Consider the following 24,683-nt stretch of genomic DNA (forward strand, 5'->3'; position numbering starts at 1 on the left):
CAAATACTTTCTCCACAGGACTAATACAATATGACATTGCACCTATATCATTTTACTAGCATGCGATCAATTTATATTTGGTTCAGACCTGCATTAGCTGGTATCATACTGTAGGTAAGCATATCAATATACTGAAGAACTTGCATTACAATGTCCACTAGTAGGGTATTAACTGCCATACTAATACAGCCCTGTAATTATGCAGTCACAAAAACATTAATTCAATCTCTTTCATACTGTTATTTGAATAGGCACTTTAATTTCTAGGCTAAAAAAAAGAGATCTGACTGAACCACAATTCTATATTAGTCATGCAAATGTCATTGACTATCATATTGATGAATTTGACAGAGACTGTAAAAAATGACTCATGTAATATGCACAATGCAATTTCCTTACATTATAAGTGTCATTCATCGAATACCCACCAAATGCATCAATAAGACAGAAACAACATGGTCTTTCATTTTATTGTTTCCCATTTGTAATCCATTATGTGTGTGTGTGTGTGGGGGGGGGGGGGGGGGGCGGAGACACCTTCCAACATTCTATCACTTCCTAAAAGCGATCTAGATCAGTTCCAAAGCCTCACCCATCATTTTTCTGCAAGTCTATTATTCATATATTTCCTATTTTAAACATTAGACGTTACTCTAAAACTGTCTTCAACTACACGCCTACATCTCAGCCCAATATTCACCTCTGTAAACAGAAAGTACAACATTTGTTCTGTAGAATTCTATGCTTGTGAAATTGGTAATCCCAGAAAAAGACAGGCTGCGTGTTTTCACAAAACTGGCAGTAGTACTGCTTTCCCTTTCCCTTATGTATCTAACCACAGTTCTGGAGGATCAAGATACAAAAGTTGTAAGAATTAGCGACTCTATGATTTGATTTCTGCATATTTGAGACAAAGTTTCAAGGGGAAAGATTTTGACTGCAAAGAATAAACATAATCATATTTAATTCAGGAGTTCTTGGGCCCTGTTAAATCGCCTATGCACAGCTTTCAAGTTAGTCTGGAGCTTCTGCCATTGAGAAGTCACACTGGGTATTATTGTCTCAAAAATGGCTTATTAGTTCATATAGCTGTAACAAAGGTGGAACCTGACTCATACCCTGCAGGCTATATAGGAATACAATTCAAGCTTCAGTTACTTTATTTGCTATGGCAAGACTTTAACCAGTTAATAAATTCAGCCTATGGTCTAGATACATAGTTAGGTCGTCACTGAATCCACAGAGTGGCCTTTTAGCCACCTGATTCCTGATATACTAATATGTTCCCAGAATGCCTTCTTAAGCACCAAGGACCTCAAAGGTGGGACAATCAGATACCTCAAAGGTGGGACTATTGGAATGCATCAGATCCTACCTGAAAGATGCCTGGGTGTGCATTTCCTTAGACCACTCCATGAGTCAGCATACAGAACTCAGCCTCCAGGGTTTAAGGCCAGCCAGAGCACCCTTTTGCCCTAACACCCTACTTGAAACAACTTAATATATTATCATATATTCCTTATGGACATGAGAATTGCTCTCTTAGGGTACCCAATATCTGGATTTCAACAGAGAAAACTCAGTAAGAAAACAGCTCTGTTGATGTGAACTCAAATAGAGCAAGAAGCCTAAAATACTTGACTACACTTCAGTCACTCTACCCTTCTAAATATGCTCAAAAGTACTTACTTTGCCCAACTCATCATTAATAAGGAACAAACAACATTTGAAGAACAGAGATCTATCAATATTAAAGGAAAACAAACAATACTATACAGGAATTAAAGAAAGCCTGTATCAATAAAAACTAAAAGTTAACAAAATGTTTGATCCTATTTGCATACTTCACAGACGGTACAGAGATGCTGCATGGCTTGCAACATTTCGTTCTAGAAGTCTTTGTCAAGACTATACAAATTATATCCACTCATTCATAAAACTTGAATCATTCAAAACTCCTGAGGCAGGCCTGTGGCCGAAACACAGTACTGTGTCCAGTCTGTGAATAAAGCTGTTTCCTTTTATCACCATAGTCCCGATTCCCTGGAGTCATTGGTCCACTTCCCACTTCCTATTTTGATAGTTTGTGTTCGTGGGAGTTCGTGTTCATCCACCCCGGTGGATAGCTTTCTCCTACTTTACAGGCAAGTCCATAAGCTGGTGCCTAGTTTATAGTGCACCTACTTTACAGAATAGTAGCACTTATGCCAATAATTGGCAGATATGCACTTAAGTGCTAGGTGCTATTCTAGAAACAGTATGCCTAGATTGCTTAGGGATCCTTTTACTAAGCTGCGGGGAAAAGGGCCCTGCGGTAACGGTGGCGGGCATTTTCCCCAGGCACCAGGGCCCTTTTTACCACAGCGGGTAAAATACCGCCCCCCCCCCCCCCCCCGCCTGAAAAATGGTCATGCAATAAGATAACCGCATGGCAGTAAGGGCTCCCGTGGTAACCCAGCTGTAACCAGGCAGCGCGCAGTAATGTCCGATTAACACCGGGTTGGTTAGCGCCGCACTACAGAAAAAAAAGAACATTTCGAGAGCATTGGAGATGGCATGCGCTCTGGCCGGAACTACTGCTGCCGTGTTGGGCCGGCGGTAGTTCCGGATTAGTGAGCTTACCACTGCTTTGTAAAAGACCACCTTAGTGTACAACTATCAGGGGGAGAGGGGGAATACATGTGGGTGGAGCATGGGTGTGTGTTATGGGCGTGTTGCCAAACGATGCGTCCAACTTATAGAACACTATCAGTTGTGCAAATTACCCCACGGATTCTATATAGGGCACAGCAAGTTAAGTGCATTAAATTGGGCGCACGTCCAATTTGTGCGCGTACCTTAATTGACTAACGAGCCAATCGGTGATAATTGGCCAACAACCAATTATCAACATTAAATGGCAATAATTGGAACTTGCATGTGCATTTTTAGGCGTATTCTAAAAAGACGAGTAAATCTTTATGCGTGCAGCTGAAAAGGAGATGTAGCCATGGGAGGAGTGTAAGCATGTCGAGGGCATTCCACAAATTTACACGATTGGTTATAGAATTTGGGGAAATGTACCTAAATTTAGACACGGGTATTTACACCAGATTTTCAGTGGCATAATTGGTTGTGCCTAAATGTAGATATGTTCCCCAGTCCTATGCGCTATTCTATAAACCACGCCTAACTTTAGGTGCGGTTTATAGAATAGCGCTAAGCACTATTTTTGGATGAGTCTATTTCTGAGACACCATTTACAGAATCTGGCCCTACATGGAGGGCCGCTGAGAAACTGAACCGGGCCCGGACTGCTACTGCCAGGCCCAGGGCAGGGCTGCTGCCGTGCCCCCTCCCCCCCCACACACACACACACACAATTGTCGTCCGCTTGCCACCCCCCCCACCCAATCATTACCGCCCCCCCCCCCATTGCTATCGCTGCCGCAACAAGAAATACCTTGGCAGGCGGGGATCCTCAGGTTTCAAAACCGAGCATGTATGCCTGAGAGGAAAAGCAGCTGCTCAGCAGAGCAGCGCTGGAAGAAGCTCCGGGTACTCCCCAGCCTCCAAGGGGAGCCCGGCGCCAGAGTTCTCTCTCTCCCTGCTTCTGTTGGGACGCAATCACTCGGGTCCTGTAAGGAGCAGGAAAGGGAGAGAGACCCCTGCACCTGGCCCCCCTTGGAGGCTTGAGGAATTTCGCTCCCACCATCCTTGGCAGCCCTGCCTACATGGCGCACTTAGGACAGATCAACTGATGGTATAAGTTGGTGAACCTAAGTAAACACAAGTCATTACAGAATCGGCACTCTAAGTGTGCCCCTTCGTGGCACCAATTTATAGAATTGCCACCTGTATCTTTTCCTCATGGTCTTAGCAGCACGGTACATCATTTAAAAAAAAATGCAATCTTTGAAGTTTTTTATTCTGTACTGGGTTTCTCCAAGGATATCACATGTGGTTACTAATATATTCTACACCATATATAGAAAACAAGATGAATGGGGAAAGAGTAACCATCTGGAGAAGACACAAAGGAAATCAGCACAGTAACCTGGTGTGAAGGAAACCAGGAGTAGCAAAAAGATGCCAAAAGACACCAGTATGGCACAGAGTAAAAGGTTTATTGGACAGACTAAGCACAGTCACACTTAGCATCGAGCCTGTTGCAACTCAAATCAGAGATCGAGACCCGTTCCTTTCTGGAACATTATTTTTTGTTACCTTTGGGCACTATACCCTTGATTCAGGTATTCGCCAATATGTGACCATGTCAGGTCATAAGTATATAAGTATTGTCACACTGGGACAGAGCAAAAGTCCATCAAGCCCAGCATCTTGTTTCTAACAGTGGCCAATCCAGGTCACAAATACTTGGCAAGATCCCGAAAAAGTTCAATACATTTTATGCTGCTTATAAGCAGTGGATTTTCCCCAAGTCAATTTAATAATGTCTATGGACTTTTCCTTTAGGAAGCTGTCCAGACATTTTTTAAACCCCGCTAAGCTAACTGCTTTTACCACATTCTATGGCAATGAATTCCAGAGTTTAATTACACATTGACTGAAGAAAAATTTTCTCAGATTCGTATTAAATTTACTACTTTGCAGCTTCATCGCATGCTGTAAACTGCAGTTGGCACGCGCCTGGGTAGTGCGCGAGACCTTACTTCTAAGGTCAATGGGTGGCGGTAACGTCTAAGGCCGAAAATAGTTTCAATTTAGCAAATGTCCCCTTTCCAGCCCCTTAAAAAAAGGCCCTTTTTCTAGACGCAGTAGAAAATGGCCCAGCGTGCGCCCAAAAACGTGTTCGTACTACCGCAGACCACTTTTTACCACAGCTTAAAAGGGCCCCTAAATGACTTGTAATCAATTGTTTCTCTTACTGTAAGCCTCACTGAACCCAAACCTGTTTGGGATAATTCAGAATACAACTGTCATAAATAAACAAATATAGTGCACTAAAACATTAGATGCCTAACCTTTGGTGCTCAAATGGAAGTGCCAAAATGGGGTGAGGAGGCAGATAGACGCCAAAGTGCACTTAGGCGCTATTCTATAACTTGGTGCCTAAGTGTTCTAGTGCATAAATGCAAAGGGGGGCGTTCACATAGGAGGGGAATGGGCAGGTCATGGGCATTCTGACCATTTAAGCTCGTTTTATTGAATACTGTCTGTTAACTGCCTACCTGCATTTAGGTGCACCCATTTATTTAAAAAATGTATTTATCGCTTATAACCTAGAGCAAGCCAACGTGGTGGAACCTAAATGTAGGTGTCTAATTGCTGACTTATGCTAGTATTCTATTAACAGATCAGGTGCACAAATTTGCCGTTATAGAATATTACCTTAGCACCTAGATTCTGGGCACCTAAGTTTTAGCACATTTTATAGATTTGCTCCCTAACTGGAAACTTCCTCCTGCTCCCAGAAGTGGTGAAAGCTCCTCTCTGCTGAATTTCCCACTGGCTTGAAGAGTGAAACCTGGGACTTAGAACCTCAGATGTGTTATATTGGGTCAGGCCAAAGGTCCATTGGGTCCAGCATTCTGTCTATGACAAAGACCAATCAAACAGATCCACTCTTTACTGCCAGAGATAAGTAATGGCTTTCCCGAATCTACACAGATAATAGTTTATGGACCTTTAGTGTCAGACTTGACTTTATCATTGGCAACAGAATTACACAATAGCACATGCAATGCTACCAAGTTACTAAGGGCCTGTTTTACTAAGGCATGCTAGCGTTTTTAGCTCGCTCTAATATTTAGGGGGCGCTAAATGTTAGAGACATCCCTAGGAATACATGGACATCACTAACATTTAGCACACCCTAAATATTAGTGTGCCTTAGTAAAAGACCCCCCTTAAGTTTGCCATGAATTTACCAGTTTAGCCCAAGAAAGGAAACTCCTGAACAGACCTCTATAGGCTCATATCTACAATGCTGATCTTATCACATAACTCTCTTTGGCATGATGCAAGTACCAAGGTGAGTGTTAGCAGTAAATTTAAGAGACTGAGATCTTGTTCCACATATCCTGGCTTACGAGTGAGCTTCATTACTGTCATGGTATGAAGAAACGGCCTCCTGGTTAGATTGAGATTCACCCATGTTCAGCTTTGTTGAGTGAAAGAAAGGTATTGCAGCTTACAGAAACTTCAGAGTAAAGCATTTCTAGGTTTTACAGAGTAACTATGTTTATTTTAAAATTACCTTTCCATCAAATTTTGAGTACTCGTTAAAAGGGTTGTTCAGCTGCAGTGGACACTGCTCGAGGCGCAATGACAGCATTGACTGTTTCCCAGTGTTTGAAGACTTGACTCTGAAGTTCTTTTTTTCAAATAGTGAACTCAATTCCTCAACTACGATACAAAAAGAGAAAATATAAGCCTATAATGGACAGTACGTCCCACCATGCCTTCACATAAAAAAAAAATCAGGCCTTAGATTATTATTTTTGGCAGTACGAACCAATCAATTAGAATAAAATACAACCAAAAAAGGGAGAACATCTCAGAAGTAGGGAGAGACAACAGACACATATGCACCAGGAAAGGACTGCAACACAAAGGACTAAATGGCACCCAAATTTTGGCACTGAAAAAAATTCACACGGAACGCTATTCTATAAACAATGTTCCAAGTTGTGCGCTGTTTACAGAATAGCGCCGGGGCCTGCGCCCAAAATATTTACTCCAACTGAAATCCTGACGCTTAAGCTAGGCACAGATCCCCGAATTCTATAATACTGTATGCAGTTTTAGTGAATGCCCCGTCCCACCCATGCCCCTCCCATGGCCACACCCTCTTTTCAGCTGCATGTAAAAGATTTGCACATGGATCTTTATAGAAAAGCATACACAGATCATAATTGGAACCAATTAACTGCAATAACTAGTTGTTAGCACCCAATTATTGTTAGTTAATGGCTCTTTACTCAATTAAGATATGTGTGCAATTTAGGGCAGCATATATAGAATCCAGGGGAAAATTACCATGTTTTCAGTCTTGTTTGGATTATTAGCCACCTGCAATGATAAAGGAGAGCTTGTTTACCCAGGATGCCAGTGGAACCATTTTTCGAACAGGCAATACCTCCTGCTCCTATAGGATTCCAATTCAGTTTTAACAAAGGATTGGTTCAGAACTACCTTTCCCCTCTCCCATGTTTAACTCCCCAACCCCTCCCCTCATATCTAACCTAGTCACCGCAGACTGTGGTTTAGAGATGCTAACTGGATCCAGACTTGCTCAACAGGGCTTAGCCAGTTGTGGGTTTACCCTTCCACACACACACACATCACCAACTTATTTTGCTTTTCTTACAGAATACAACGGATAAAATCAAAACTACATATCTCGCCATGCAATAGAATAAATGCAGTACAGTATCAGAACTATGAATCATATCTGGAGCCAGATGGACACCCTGCTATAGCCCATTCTAATACGCAGTGTATAAGCAGCCTCAGATGGGCTGCCAAGTGTTGTCATCATACAACGACTGGAATATCTTCCCCATTGTGAGTATTCTACGTTGTCTTTGCACCGGGGGTGTATGAAACCTGGGTCTGCTGCACAGCAGCATGGAGCACTGCTGTCAGCTGCAGATGTTTAAAAAACAATTATTAAAATTTCACAGAAGACTACAGTATTAGACTCATTTCTAAATTAGGAATACAAATCTGGCTACTGTCCACCAACTGGGAAATTTGTTACAATGTCTACAATTTTCTTCTATCACTGTAAAGTGATTTTGTATTGTAAATATCAAAAATCTGCCAAACAGAAAATTCTCAAATTTTGGATGGGACCTAGGATTACAATTTTTGTATCTCAGGCCCAAACACAGTAGAACTTTGGCAAACAAAATAAAATTACCCTTTCAGAGTAATTCTACTCTTTCATCAAACATGTTTCCCACTTTCCAGGAAATTAATTGCCAGTTTTCTAGGCCAGCATAATATTTTGTTAAGATTAATCTCATAACCATTCAGTTTTCTAATTTCTAATTGTTTACCTTTTGAAGGTTGGGGAAATTTTCTTTAACAGATTTATCAATTATAGCTCATTCAGAAGCGGCCCTGCATTTCTTCAGATAGTCTGCTACCTATGAAATTGTTCATATCAATTTCTGACTTTTGCAGAATTAGCAAAAGGAAAAATATAATAAAAATTACACTCAGGGAATTTATATAATTAGCCCAGCTGTGGCAAATTTAAAGCTGTTGTGTATACTAATGCAACAGACTGCTTGCTGCTAGTTACACCTAAATGTATATTTGCAGTTAAAGTTTACTTGGTTTTGTAATTACCACAGGAAACAGTTTTCCTGCTTCACTAGGATTCTAGATAGTGGTTTGATTTAGGTGCAAAAAAAAAAAAAAGTTATTACTTGCTAGATTCTGTTTACTGGAGATGCTGAAAGAAGTAATAGTGTAGGGCACTGGTTCTCAACCCAGTCCTCAGGAAACACCCAGCCAGTTGAGTTTTCAGGATCTCCACAATGCATATGCATGAAATAGAATAAAAAAAGGAGGCAGTGCATGAAAATCTATTTCATGCATATGCATTGTGGAGATCCTGAAAACTCAACTGGCTGGGTGTGCCCCGAGGAACTGGTTGACAACAAAGGGACGAAAAGAAGATAGGTCTATATTGAGCTTATTAAAGCTATATATTGATATGATTAACTGCAGTTTATTAGAACATGGATAAAAAATAAATCAAGAACTTTGCAAACCAGAACTAGCTTTCTGACCTCTAATCCTTTTGTACAAAAGGAAGATTACACATAGGAACACTGAAAATGCATTTATTTATTTAAAAAAAAATACAAACTAAGTTATTATCTGTTTCTCAACTGTATGCGTCAGCAAAGTCAGAAAAACGTAAAAATAAATAAATAAAAACATTCAAATCTCCTTTTCTTCAGGACATGGTAAAGAATCCATGAGAAATCAAAATCGGATTGCTCAACACATAAATTCCCACATTTGTGATGAGTAGCAGCTTATCACTAGACAGAGAGGGGGGCGGGGAAGGAGAGTCCCTGGAAGCATTAAGAGGCAGAAAAAATGAAGTTACTCAAAAATTAAAGATTTTTACAAGGATGCCGACTTCTTTTTCTTTATTAATGAAATGTACATGTTCGTAAAGACTTGATGTAATCTAGTTAGCAGAATCACTGCCACCTATAAATATTTTCCTTTCTTAATATTAAGAAGTTTCCAAAATTTTAAAATAAAAAACATACAGGAAATGGCTCTGATGTATACATAATACAAACAAGTAGCAAAATAAAAATCATGAAAAGTATAACAATGCATGAAATCAGAAATTCCTCAAACAAGAAGATGATGAACCAATCAAAAAAACAAACAAACACCCCACACACACGGAAAGACCAGCAATAATATAAAAAACCCTCCCACAAATTAACAGTGGGACAGCCATTACAAAATAAACCCCCCCCCCCCCCCCCCCCCCCCGTTTCACTCATTCAACCAGGAGAGCCCACAACCTCTACTTTTAATAATAATGGCTTTTCCTTTTACCTGAGTGACTGGTGTTTCGTTCTTTCCACTGAACATTTTTGCATTTTATCTGGTTTTGCCTCTCTTTCCGCAGTCGCTCCAGTCTCTGGGCTTCGAAAGAAATATTACAACTATAAGTTTGTCAATGAAGTTTACTATAAACAAAGCCATAATTAACTATCTTTATATGAATAAAGATGTTTTATACCTCATATGTGGGGGAAGTCATAAAATTTTAAAGGTGGCACCCCAGTAAAGCAAATATCAACAAAAACATGAAACTGTTCTTGATTTATAATTGAAATTAGAGGATATAAAACATTAATAGAGATCATAAAGATAGTATTAACATAGAAGAGAATAATAAAATGTGAAAACTTCTATGATTAATATGACATTTCATTACATAAATCATTAATAACGGTCTTAAAGGAATTTTAATGCACAAATGAACCGAACTGAAGATTACATTACTGGAATAAAATTACAGTTATGAATTACTCTACCTGTTTCAAAAATTAAAGATAAATGAACTCAGACTAGACTATTAAAATTGTAAATATAAAATCCTTTATCTAAAATCATGAGAATTATAAAATGTCAAACCCATATAAATTAGCATAGCTTTTTCTTCAGGGGGCTGAAAGAGTTTATAGGCAGTAAGTCGATGATTTCTATCTTGATAACATTCATCAAACATTTGAGATTAAAATTCTTTTAAATCATATTTTTGAGAATTTGTAGGCAAATAAATTCAGTTTTATGATGGCAAATCATTGCGATCTGTGGTTATTTTATTTATCATATGTCTTAAAACCTAGCACATGTCAACATCCTAATAACACAAGATTCATATATGTAATGTGTCACTTTCCCCCATGAAAAACAAATATTTAATTAAATGTATATAGATATCTCAGAAGTTATATCTGACTTTTTTCCCTATTCATTTTTTGTACAAAAATTCCCAGAGTTCTTGAAACATTCAAATAGGTAATGTATTGGCTGCTAATGTATGCTACTTATAACAGATAAAAATAAATTTCTGACAGAAAATAAGAATGAATAATTGTCACAAAGGTCATTATAAAGATGCTTGAAAAAATCTATGATAAGAAATTTGATAATCAAACTTGATCAGCATAAAATATATCTTTACAGAGCTTGGCAGAATCTAATTATGTACCAAATATCAGGTAGAACTAGAAAGTACTCATGCCTCTTTACTACCATACATAAAAAGAGCAATGCTGGCATAAAGAGGTAAATTTAAAAACAATTAAGAGAGACCAATACAAATCATATAAATGTATTGTCTATATTTTATATGATCTATACTTGCTGTAAACTGCCCAGAATTTAAGATGGACAGTATATAAATCTAATAACTGAAATGAAATGGATACAGCCATTTCTCAAGATTTATGCACTGGGAGAATGCCTGTAATTACTTTGATTTTGAAACCTGTCACAATCTATGCACCATCTTTTTGTGCAGGTTAATTTTCTATGCTCTTTGTTGTCGTTTCTTGTATTGTCTGAATTTCATGTTTTGTTTTTTGCTTTATTGTTTTTCATTTATGACTTTCTTCCCTCCTGTTTTGTTGATTTGTATTTGGTGGGGTGGTGGGGGAGATTTGTATTTGGGGGAGGTACTGCCTCTCTTCTTAGCAGATACGGACCAGCCCCAGAATGAAGCAACTCTTCCCAGGCCCACCATACCTGCAACATCAGAAGTGGCTCTCTAGCAGTCTGGACACACCACAGTAGAGGCTGTCATCATCTGTCCTGGGCCTGCAGCAGACACAGTGGCTCTCTTAGGCTTAAACTCACTGCAGCAGAGACTGCACTTGTCTAGCCCATACCCCCAGTAAAAAAAGAACCTCCTTTCCAGTGACCGCCAGCATAAGTACTGATTGTTAGTTATCCTGCCTGATGCTTATGATTTTTCCTGCTTGGCTCCTAAGCACAATTTCTGTTTCTTGGCCCTGCTGACTTCATGTGTCTAGGTAAATCAGCTCTCTTTACTAGCTGCCTAAGCACACTAAAGGCATCATAATTATTTTGATGTACTTTTGGGATGCAGAAGACATATGGCCTTGGGTCTGGATTCTGCATGGATATGATGTAATACATAACCTGTTTTCAGTTGTTTGTTCTCTTAATTCTTCAAAGTGATTGCATACTAAGAATATTATTTTGAGTTTAACATATTTAGGGTCAATTACTCAGCCATTATACGGATAATTTACATGGTTGCTTCAGACCTGCTTTTCCACCCTAACTTTTCAGCAGGCCTTAGTAACCACATAGGGCATGGGCAGTAAGGCAAACAACTGGTCATCCAGTTATAGAATACCACCAGTTACGTGCGTAACTTAGCTACTTGGTGCTTAATTAGAACTCAATTTATAAGTATCCATAATTGGCTTTAACAAGAATTTATTAACAATAATTTGGGTTTATGTTAGCAACTGACTTAGCATCTAACTTCTGTAGTGTGCAACTACAAAGGGGGCGTTGACATAGGAGGGGAATGATCACGTTGCACACTGATGCGCAAAAACATAAAGAATACTTTTAAGACAGTGGTTCCCAAACCTGGTCCTGGAGGCACCCCAGCCAGTTAGGTTTTCAGGATTCCTACAATGAATATTCATGAGAGAGATCTACATGCTCTACCTCCACTGCAGGCAAATCTCTCTTATGAATATTCATTGTGGATATCCTGAAAACCTGACTGGCTGGGGTGCCTTCCAGGACCAGGTTTGGGAACCACTGCTTTAAAATGCAAGCGTACGTGCCAACATTTAAGCACACATATTTATACCAGTTAAAGAGATGGTGTAAGTGTTGTGCCTAGCCTGTTTCTTGGCCCTGCTGTCTTACACTAGTATTCTAACACCTAATCTGGGCATCCAGATGCCATTATAGAATAATAGCACCCTTTAAAAAAAAATTACCTCCCCTATGTAAAACAGCTGAATATCACGGCTATGGGATAGATTTTATACATGGCACCAAAAAAATGTGTGCAGAAAAAAAGTGCTATAAGATGCGCTGAAAGTTAGGTGATGTTTATAGAATAGCGCTTGTATGCTCAAGAATCGTGCCCAACTTTAGGTGAGGCCATTTGCACCTGGTGCAAATGTACGTGCCTACATTAGGGGGCCCTTTTACAAAGGCGTGCCAAAATGTGGCCTGTGATAGTGTAGGCACGTGTTTTTGACGCTCACTGGACCATTTCTCTACCATGTCTAGAAAAAAAGGTTTGGGGGTTTTTTGGCCGGGAAATCGACGTGCGGAAAAATTAAAACCAGCGCGCGTCTGTTTAAAGCCTGAACCCTTAACGCCACCCACTGACTTAGCGGTAAGGGCTCAAACATTACGGTAACTGTCCAGTGTGCGCAAACTGCTGATTACCGCCGGAAATGCCCCGTGGTAGAAAACAAAAAATTATTTTCTACCGCGGGTATTCAGCGCATGCCAAACTTGGAATTACTGCCAGGCAAATGCACTAGCCAGGCGGTAATGTTGATTTGACACATGCTGCACGCACGTAGGCCCTTATGCACCTTTGTAAAAGGGCCCCTAGATGCGTATCTCCATTATTCTATAACAACGCGCATTAATTTTAGGAACACCCCCATTCTGCCCATGATCCACCCATTTCCATGCCCCTTTTTCAAATCACACCTAAAATTTACGTGGCATAAAGTTCAATTAAAATTAATGCCAATAATTGCCCATTAATAAGCCAATTATTGGCATTAATTAGCTGGTTTAATTAAATTGCGTACACAAATTGGGCACGCGTGCAATCTTTGGCAACTTTTATAGAATTAGGGGATATACGGATAGACAGCAGTGACCACTGCACTAGCCCCTGAATTCTATATATGGCGCCCAAATTGTGCATGAATTTTGGGTATCAAGCCAATAACCAGCAATAATTGGGCATTAACAACCAATTATTGCAGTTAATTGGCTCCAATTATATGTGCGCGCATTTTGCTAAGCACTATTCTATAAAGATCCACATGCAAATCTTTTAGCAGACAACTGAAAAGGGGGCATGAACATGGGAGGGGCACGGGCATTCACTAAAGATGTGAACAGTTATAGAATTTGGGGAATCTGCACCCAATTTACATGCCAGGATTTATACCAGGTTTCAGTTGGTGTAAATCCTCGCACCTAAAGTTGTGTGCGGATCCCAGCGCTTTGCACTATTCTATACAATTTGGAGCATCATTTACAGAATAGCACATAGCATGGATTTTTTTCACCACTCATTTTGGGCACCATTTACTAAATCTAGTCCCATCGGTATATTCAGCACTGCTGCCTATCCATGTAGTAGCAGCTAATAAGCACATATTTCTTTTAAAACACGGTGGCCAGCGTTTAAAAATTAAACATAGTGACCATCAGATTTTAAATGATGACCTGATTAAGTTCAACTTACTCCAATGCATTTATCTCAATTTTTCTTGTTTCAGTAGATATGTACACAAAAGGTTTATAAGAATTAAACGTTATGTATCTTACAGGAGCTGTTTCCAGTGAATCAGCTTTGTGCTTTAATTTGAAACAAGCAGACTGACACTCAAGAATGTACTATCTGCTTAAGTGCCACTGAAGATTAGAAGATAGCCTAACATTCAACCGGCCAGGAACCTCTCCTGACCAGTTAAGGGGTCCTTTTACTAAGCCGCGGCAAAAAGTGGCCTGCAATAGTGTAGGCACATGTTTTTGGCGTTTGCCAGGTCAGTTTTTACCGCTTCTGGGAAAAAGGGCTTTTTTCAATGAGCGGGAAAAGGGCCTGTGGTAAAGTTGAAGCCAGCACGCGCCTACTTATGGTCTGAGCCCTTAACACCATCCATTGATGTAGCAGCAAGGGCTCATGCACTACACACACAGTGACCGGTCGGCGTGCATAAACTGCCAATTGACGCCAGAAACGTCGCACACAGTAGGAAATAAAAAAATAATTGTCCCAGCTGTATGGGCGCGTGCCAAATCTGAAATTACCACCAGGGGGCACACGCTTAGAGCCTATCGCACATTTGTAAAAGGGTCCCTAAATCTCTTGGAATACTAACCCCTTTATGTCTACCTAACTTTGAGTATACATCCTTCAAGGCACTTTTTGGCCCATGCAATATTAACAATATCAGTTTTTTTCTGTTTAATCTTTTAGTTTTTAGATTTAAGTGCCTCATAAGAATTTTAAACTGTATTGTACTAACTACCACTCTGAAACATGCCTAGGAAAAATATCAAAGCATCTAATGTACACTCTAATTGTTGCATCTCAATTGTTTCACCAATCAGAATAGGTTATGTTACCTGTATTTGATCGCCTTCGAATACCAAAGTCCCAGCTTGAGGTAATATCGACTGACTGAGAGTAGACATAACCCTGAGTTTCTGGGCCACCACCCTGTGCATCCGAGTTGCCATCACCACTCACTGAGGATGGATGGAATTTCTCTAGATCCACGTCATGGTCGATTAAGACCATTTCGCACATTCCTGTGTCATCACTGGTTACATGAGACTGACGAATGTGGGCCAGTATAATTGTTGGATTGTCCAGGAAAGCCATCCTTTCCCAATGTATGCTTTCCTTGGGAATCTAATTTCTTTGCTCCATTCTGCTGTTTGAACGGACCTTGCTAAACAAGAACAACAGAAAAAGATTAAAAGATTATTCCATGATCCCTTAACACCAAAAGATCTACATATAAAAGCAATATAAGGCATTCCCACTCTTGACAACTCAACACTTCAGGACTGTAAAAAGGCATTCTTGTTCATGGCACAGTACATCTGCTCTGTCATGCCAGAAGCAGCAACCCAATCACATTGCTTAGAGTCATTTTCCGTTTTTCAGATCACAACTTTAGACTACACATCATGATCAGAAATACCTGACTCAAACAGGCCACACACAATGGATGATAAAGTCAAATATCAGTCTGTTCATAAAAGCTGCACCAATACAATGCCAGCTGATAAGAAATCAGCAGGCTGCATGTCCAGAGTCAAATTAACCCTTTATTTAATGGATTTATAACTACTTTAACACTACACAGCACAAAATTACCATCATTTGCAGCTTAACAGCCCAACAGGGTGAAAGAGGAGATTTCTACAAAAGGAGGGGGTGACATATTGTAAAGAAAAGGGAAGGAAAAAGTTAATTGCACTGCATTTAATAAGGGGTGTGAATCCTTTTCTATACACCGGATTTCTCAGCTCACTGGCTTTTATTTAGAGTCATATATAGAGTCCATATTTAATATATAACAAAGCCGCCTGCAGGTGTGCACGTGTATGCATACAGACTGCACAGTTTGCATAGCCTTGCTCATGCAACTCCCTTCTTAACTGCTGGGCTTTATTAAACAATTCTGAATCTCCAAGGTATTAGTAGCACTCATGTACCTTTTATAAGGCCATGTATCCATACATATACTAACGGAAGGAGCCAAAAGGGAAGGGAAAGAAGCTGGATTAGAGGAGCAGACACAAACTGGATCAAGGGGTGAGAGATTAAGGACAGACGGGGGATAGAGTAAAAGTGACAATTCTGGGAAAAGAGCAGAACAGATAAATTAGGTTAGGGTGTAGAAAAAAAAAAAGGTTACAAAAAAAAGGAGATGGCCATAGGAAAGAAGAACATGGAAGAAGTGAAGGACGGAGAGCCTGAGAGAAAGAAGAAATGCGTTGCTGGAGCTCAGCTGAAGCCCAGTCAATTTAAATTAGATAGACTATCAAGAACTGAAGATACCAGAAACCCCAGTAAAAAGCAAGGAAATATGAAAGATATGTGGCAGACATAATACAGAAAGAACAAAAGTAAAAACTGAAAACCAATGGAGAAAGGAAAGACATAATTTTTTTAAAGTACACGCTGAAAGACATTTGCCAGATATGCAAAACAGAGGGTGGAAAAACATCTATGAAGGGAAGCACTGAAAAAGTGCTAAATAAAGCTAGGCTAACTACTGCTACTGCCAATTCTCTTCGCCACAATGAATATTAAAATGGTGCAATTGTTTTTCTTGGACAGCATAGCATAAGAGCTTCTGAGATAGGAGGTAATGTCCTATTGTGGATTAAAAACGGGTTAAAAGATGGAAAACAGAGAGTAGGGTTAAATGGTCAGTATTCTCAATGGAGAAGGGTAGATAGTGGGGTTCCCCAAGGGTCTGTGCTGGGACCGCTGCTTTTCAACATATTTACAAATGATCTAGAGATGGGAATAAGCAGTGAAATAATTAAGGACCCTATTTACTAAGCTGCGCTAGTGCTTTCACCACACACTAACCATGTAGATGCCCATAGGAATATTATGGGCCAGCTACACAGTTAGCACGGGCTAAAAATGCTAGCACGCCTCTAGCACAGTTTTGTAAACAGGACCCTAAATTTTAATAACTTTGTGTCATCAGCAAAGTTGTTAAATCACAAGAGGATTGTGAAAAATTTTAAGAGGACCTTACAAGACTGGGCATCCAAATGGCAGATGACATTTTACATGAGCAAGTGCAAAGTAATGAATGCGAGAAACAAGAACCCAAACTATAGCTATGTGATGCAAGGTTCCACATTAGGAGTCACCGTCCAGGAAAAGGATCTAGGTTTCATCACTGATGCTATGTTGAAACCCTCTGCTCAGTGTGCAATGGTAGCTAAGAAAGCAAACAGAATGATGGGAATTATTAGGAACGACTAATTAAATTCTGGAATTCGTTGCCAGAGAATGTGGTAAAAGCAGTTAGGGGGATCTTGCTAGGTACTTGTGACCTGGATTGGCACTGTTGGAAAGAAGATACTGGGCTTGATGGACCTTTGGTCTGTCCCAATATGGCAACATTTATGTTCTTATGTGATCACATATATACTTGTCTCAAGATTATTTTATGGAAATGGCCCACAATTAAAAAAAAAAAAAAAGATTTCCCACCAAAGTTAGAAAATTATGCCAAGCCATGAGGGGAGACAGAAATCGTTTTATCACCGAAACTAAATAGGAGCTGGAAAATTGACAAACAGCAACCTTATCAGTATGCTTATGTTTAATCAAGATTTGCTAAACCACCTAATCTGGCACACAGGTCTATGCAGTTTACGGAAAAAAACAAGAAGTGTATTAAGATAGTCCAATAAAAAAAGGTATCATCTAATTTTTTTGTAATGTTTCTCTGTATTTCCAAAAAATATATAGAAAACATATAGATAGAAAAGAACTCCATTAATCAGGAAGGACAGAACTCATACATGCAACCGACAGGGAGAGAGTAGGAGGGAGGAGAAAGACAACAGTAAGGGAACTGTCCATCCATTAGCAAAAGCCAGGGAGAGTAAACACTAAGTCCCAGACGCGAGTTCTAAGAAGAGTTTTACATTTTTTTAAAAGATTGTTCAGAGCGAATAGAAGTCAGGAAGTAATTCCAAAGTTTAGCTGCAACAAAGAAAAAACACAAAGTGTCTTGTAGATTCCATACAGACTCGCCTGGGAGGAAGGCAAAACATGACAATGACAATCTAGACAACTATCTCATTGTACTCCTTCGTTAAGGTTGATAAATATTGAGGGAGTTGTACATGAAGAGGCTTGCGAACAAGACAAAGTATTTTAAACTGAATACGATATAAAACGGGTAGCCAATATAATGGGCACCACAAAGAAAAACGTGCAGCAGAATTCTGAAGTGTCTGGAGGTATTTCAGTTGATATCCAACGATACCAGCACAGACTGAGTTACAATAATCTAACTGTGAGATTAAAAAGGCATGAATGAGGCTGTCTAGAGTAGAAGGCACAAGAAAGCTACACAAGGAATAACAAAGCAAGGCTTTCACTTAAGACATGATATACCAGATACACCAATATACTTGTGCACAAACTCATTCATAGTCAACCAGTACTGAAAAGAAAACTACCTGTAGGATGGGTATTCATAAGCCAAGGAGTCAATCTTCAAAAAGCAGGGTCTTAATGATTAACACCCAATTTACTCCCATTGTCTAGTTAAATTTAACCTGTTAAATTGTTAAGGTCACCAAATAAATCAAGTCAAAAAAGGGGCAACACCAGGGACGTTCCTAGGTTAGGTTTATCATTTAACAGGTTACTGTTAATTTGCACTGTCAACCAGTTAAGCTTAGCCTCATAACACCAGGCACATAAATAGCTGTCATAAGACAAAAACCAATCAAATCTTCATTGGTTCCGTTTACTAAAATATTCCACCCAGAAGCTAGCTGGTTAGTTCCATATGAAAATCCACTTACAGAAGCCCAGTTAATTATTCAGTTACCTTTGCCATTCAGTTACTTTCTGAAAAATAACTTGCAAGAATCTTAAAAACAGTTCTGTTATCTCCCATAGCCCTGCTCTGCCTGCAAGCTGTAAGAGCTTGTTTTAAGCAGTAACAGCCTGAGGCTTTGAAAAAGGTCTACAAACTCCCAGTCAAAAATTACTGCTGCCCCATCAATGTGTCATACAAATGTTGGCATGTTAATTGTGTATTTATAAGATTGTTAATGGTTTGTTAATTTACCTCCCACACTATTATTGTACTTGAAATGATTTAATGTCTGCTGAGGGAGTTAACAACATGTAACAGCAGATGTGAGATTTTTACCTCTCTGTGCTGTACCCCGACTTAAGCTATTAACACGGTGCATGCCAAGTCTAGCTCTTGCCCGTGCTTCCTTTAAGTTTTATACCTGTGGTAAACATTTCCCTCACCTGAAGGCTCTCAAAACTCAAACCTAACAGGAAAAAACCCTCCACAGTACTCCAGTTAATGTAATGGTTCACTAAGTCACTATGTTTGTCATTCTGTTTTGTCCACTGGAGGTCACATTAGCTTTTATTTCAGCTATAAACCAATAGTGTTATAATTTAAGAATATCATCACCGGCTCTAGACAGCAAGTGTAGTCCGCCTGAGGGCATATCAGATGCAGACATCCAAAAAATCTATGTTACTTATCATCTGAGTGCGGAATACTATGCAACACTGCAAGCGCCGACATAGGTGGCAGATACATTTCCAGCACAGGACAATATGGCCTGCACAATGAAAGAAATTAAAGAGCACCCAATTTTCCATCTAAGCCATCAACCTTTCCTCTGGCTGTGGGGCAGGGTGAATGAGGCAGTCTGCTGAAGCTCAGCTTTAAATGGTTTGCCTCTCTTAGAAATCACAAAATACGAACGTGGGGAAAAAGATAAAATATTCCAAACACCTTATCAGGGAAAAAATGTATGTGTTTAAGGTATTTATTATTTTCTGTGCTTCGTATGTGGATTTTTTTTGTTGTTGTTGCATACTGTTTATACCGTTTCAAGGAGCACTACTACGTGCCCTGCTTATATACGTTTATGTTTCTTTTTACCTACAAATAAATATAGATACGGATGCAAACTGACAAAGCAAACTACAAATGACAAAATACAGGGAATGCAGTAAAAATAACAGATGTAGGGAAGTAACAAACATGCATAAAATACTTTTAAAAAAAGAGAGAGATTTGCAACTGTGTTTTATTTTCTGTGTATGTCTAGGCTCAAGAAATGTGAACTGGCAACCAACCGTTGCAGTCACCTGTATTAAGATTATTTCCTTCTGGTTTTATTTCTACAACAGAAAAATGTCAGATCCTGTGACATCTTACTTAAAACCACCTGCCAATAATACTCACATAGGTGTGCTAAGAACACATAAAAAGATTTTTTAAATCCACTGCATTCTTCTGTAGCACAGGCAATTACTACAGGTATCCATTGCTCAACATGTATGTAGCAACTGATTCAAAGTATTTCAATGGACAATCATATGCATGTTCACACATTTCTCACGCATGCACTATGCCTAGACATCTACTCAAAATAGCCTTTCATTAAACAACCACTTTTATAAGAAATGATTAGAACTAAATTCAATCGCCGGCATAAAATCTGCTTGGCATACTATCCTATTTAACTCTGAAGTGTTTGACATATGCATCTTGGTCTGTAATATTAGACAAAGATTCCTATAAGTATTAAAGTCGGTATGCTTTCTATTACCAATGTATGAGACAAATGACTTTAAAAGCAATAATTTCAATGCCGTGGTTATTTTAAACTTTGTACTGATTTTAAAACTATCTACTGTTGACTGCTTTTCCAGCTGTAGTTTAACTATCAGCTTCTATTTTTTCCTTTGTGGAAATCTAACAACTTAGTTTTTTAAACCACTTCACCCAGCCACAATATCTTAAGCAAATAAATATGTTCAATAGATGTAGAGATTATAAATTAGGGCAGACAAATCTGAATCTAGACTCACGCCTGCAAAGAGCATTCTATCAATATAGTGAAATGCTAATCTCCTAATTAACAACCTAATTAGGTAATTATGGCTTTGCAGAGGGATGCCTAAATGAAATATGACAACATGGTCACCTCTTTATATGGCACCTGTGGGCCTTTTCAGCTGTCACTGCAAAGAGTGGAATATCAATTTGAACAGATGACAAAATGTTTTCATTTTTTATTCTGATATTGTACTGAATGGGTCACATAAAAACAGTTTACAGATGCGCCACATTGTCTAATATCTGCCTCATCTAAATATGATCCAATAGGTCATTGCTGTTTTATAGGATTACTCACAGTTTGCTAGGCTGTATTATTTCCAGGCTGAACTTGAAAACTAAAGTCAAGTCATGAAGAACATATTACAGACTGAACAGTACATTGCACTGAAGCTAATGGCTCGATGGTGCACTACAGGGCCCTTTCACTAAAGTGCGCTAAGTAGTTAGGGCTGGATTAAGTAAATGGTGCCAACAATTAGGCACCAGAAAAAAAAAATCAGTGCTCAGCACTATTCTATAAAGGGCACTCCAGGATGAGTGCAGAGCTCTGATTCCCATGCTCAATTTTGGTCACGAGAATTTAGGCTAGCAGAAACCTGGTGTAAATCCTGGCATGTAAGCTGAGCACGCTTCCACAGAACTCTGTAACAAAACACGCAACTTTTCAAAATGCCCCTGACCCACCTATTGCCATACCCTCTTTTGCAGATGTGCACTATAGGATTTGGGTGACCAGTGATATAGAATAGCATGCGAGTTGCACTTGAAAACCTCAAATAATGACAATTAACACCAATAATTGTTAGCATCCAATTACTGAGCATTAATTGCTCGTAAAGTGCGTGTACAACTCAAGATTGCACCAAATTTTGGCACACAACTTTCAGCAACCTTTATAGAAGAGCATTATCACACTGGCTTTCATGCTTGACTTTCCCCATCATTTTAACATTTCTGCCTCTGCGAGACAGTTTTCCCATATATGGGGGGAAGTAAATCTATGAAAAGCAGCAACTGAATATACATGGCACCCTTAATAAATATTCCTATGCAGTTCAGAAAAAGGCAACTAAAATGGAATGAGGTCTGTACCACAAGATGCAAGAGAAGAGTCTTGAAGACCTGAATATTCTGCAAGACAGGAGGGCCAGGGGAGATACACAGATATTTAAAAATCTGAAAAGCATTAATATGAACAAAAACAAATCTTTTTCAAAGAAGGGGATGCTGTCTAGAGGACACAAAATGAAGCTGTAAGGATGTAAACTTAAGAGTAACATCAAGAAATACTTTTTCACAGAAAAGGTGGTAGATGACTGGAATCCCTCCTGACAGAGGCAGTGGGGATAAAAACAGTGATGGAATTAAAAAAGGAATGTGATAAACACAAAAGATCCCTATACTGCAAGAGAGTGGAATAAAAGCAACACAAATTACTTTCACGCTTCAAAAAAGGAATACAGGAGCAAGTACATCTCTGGCTAGGCTTGATAGACCATGCTGGTCTTTATCTGCCATCATTACACTATGTTATTATTTGACAAGGAAAAAAGCACCCTTAAAAACAAAACACTTATACCTACACCAGATGCTACCACATAGCACAATGATTCATATAGGAATTTGACTAATTCAGTGTCATAAACATGGTTATCTAGAACAAATGGAAAAATGATGACCAAAAATCTTGAGAGCCTACAGCTTAGATTGCTATGTAATACTGATTCCATTTTTTTATGTACCAAGTGCATGTACATTTTGGGCTTACTATGGGGGTTGTTTATTAATTATTAACATGGGCTAATCATTACTAAGCAATCCTACAAGATGTCTGTCTAGCAACTCAGTTATTATCTATATCCTTTAACATTCAACAGATCAACCTTCATTTCTCTTTTATGCATGTATAGAATAAAGAACAGGAAAACAAAATAGCTCATCAAGTGATTGTCCAATAAAAGGGTAGGCAAACATTTCTAGGCTGATATTCAGAGATTGCAGAGCTCCCCAATACAGGCGCCTACGCTCTGGGCTGAACACAAAACATCCGAAAGGCCTTTGAGAACCATTCCTTAAGTCAAAGCATTCAGCACTACATCTACTTAAAACCAACAACTGCTAAATAAAACTACTCAATATTCTAACGTTCAATAAAATATCAATAAGATAAATTCTCTGCTCTGGATGTACGGAATTCTAGACAGTTACACATTTTTATCAAGGTGACAAAACATAAAACAATAGTATACTCAAGGCTGGATTTCCTATTAGGCATTGTAGATATATAGCTAGAAGGCCTGCGCTGTGCAGGGTACCATGGGTTGAAAGGGGATGAGTACATTTAAAAATCTGAAATAAACAGGTTTCAAGTTTGGGTGGGGGGGAGGTTCTTGTAGCTTAGTGTGATTCTTATCCTTGCCTCCCATCCCCAATCAATCCTCTCTCGTTCTCTCCAGCCAAGGCGGAAAGGAACAGAAGATTGTGTACCTAAGGGCACTAGGCATACATTCTATCTTCTTTATTAGTTCCCCCACTTTCTAAAAGGCAGGTACACCAGAAGCAATATATTTTTATCAACATTTTGTACAATTTGTATATTCTATCACTCAGCTTCCCCCTTGGCCTCACCAAAAAGGATTTACTGTGTTGCTTAAGGAACTATTTCATCAGGGGTTTCCTCTAGAGTTGAAAAAGTGTAAATTTAGGTCTATCACAGGCTGGCAAAATTATCATTAGCTTGCCTCATACTGCTAGATTAGGAATTCTATTGTGTATAGAGGAGGTAAGAGTTCTAATATCATGCAATTTAATCCAACATTTATACAGCAAGTTACCATGGACACCAGTAGGAAAAATAATTTTCTTCCTTTAGACCTTGGGAGGTCATGCAATATTCAGATATAACCCAAATATTAATGATCATATTAATGCATGTATTTGATACATATATTTTGTAAGATTTTTTAAAAAGCCATCAGTTTAACACAAGAACAGCCACGGAAAGAAAACTCTGAACTTTGAAAAAATTGATTATTCCTCTCACTTTCCCTCTTTGGATTAGATGTGATACTAGAATATTCATGCTTTGCAGTGTCCCACCGAAAGTAATCAATTACAACTACTTTTACTTCTCAGCTTAAAGTAATTAGTTATGGTAATTAAATTACCCATCTAAGAAAGTAGTTGACAACTAATTATAGTTACCAGCTTAGAGTAACTAAGTACTTTTCCTTTACTTTTGACATGAATGCAGCAGTTTTATTCAATCAAATAAACATAATTTAATAAAAACAGCTTTTGCAATAAGCATATGTCATGGATGCAACACTACAGGAGGTGATTGTCTATACTGGAGCAGAGTTTAATAAAAACCAGAAGCATGCTACTTTCATCAGTTGTAAACTCCCATGGCTCATAGCTCCCTCAGTCTCAGAAAAAGAACGAGGCCCCATCCTCACCTCATGGTTTAGATCCTGCATTTTGCTTAGACAAAAGGCCAAGAAGAGACGTAAATCAATGACTAGCGTGTGGGGGGGGGGGGTGGTAGTGCTGTCCTTCAAATCCTGATGAGAACCCCTGATTTGTGCTATGTTTCTCCTTGTATATCATCTCAGGATGTTGTCTGATTTCCTCCAGAGGCCAAAAACTCCCCAATGCTGGCAGACAGTGGCCTTTTCCATGGGTCACAACCACACCTTCCTCCCATGCATACTCAGATTTTGCACATGCACAAAAACTGAGCATGCATGGGGGGGGGGGGGGCAGTGTGACAGC

At 39.1% G+C, this 24,683-nt stretch overlaps 1 protein-coding gene across 2 annotated transcripts in view; it reads right to left on the minus strand.

The window, feature by feature from the left end:
* MAPKAP1 (MAPK associated protein 1) overlaps positions 1-24,683 on the minus strand; it is a 453,100-nt gene that overhangs the window by 425,890 nt on the left and 2,527 nt on the right. The window contains exons 2-4 of one of the 2 annotated variants that reach the window (XM_030207420.1): positions 14,875-15,203; positions 9,544-9,633; positions 6,199-6,348 (exon numbers count right to left, since the gene is read on the minus strand). In XM_030207420.1, coding sequence (XP_030063280.1) covers positions 6,199-6,348; positions 9,544-9,633; positions 14,875-15,133 — 499 coding nt within the window. In that variant the 5' untranslated portion in view covers positions 15,134-15,203. The remainder of the gene's footprint in view (positions 1-6,198; positions 6,349-9,543; positions 9,634-14,874; positions 15,204-24,683) is intronic. The other variant, XM_030207421.1, reaches the window with a different exon arrangement.

Source organism: Microcaecilia unicolor, chromosome 6, assembly GCF_901765095.1.
Source record: "Microcaecilia unicolor chromosome 6, aMicUni1.1, whole genome shotgun sequence".
Classification (NCBI taxonomy): domain Eukaryota; kingdom Metazoa; phylum Chordata; class Amphibia; order Gymnophiona; family Siphonopidae; genus Microcaecilia; species Microcaecilia unicolor.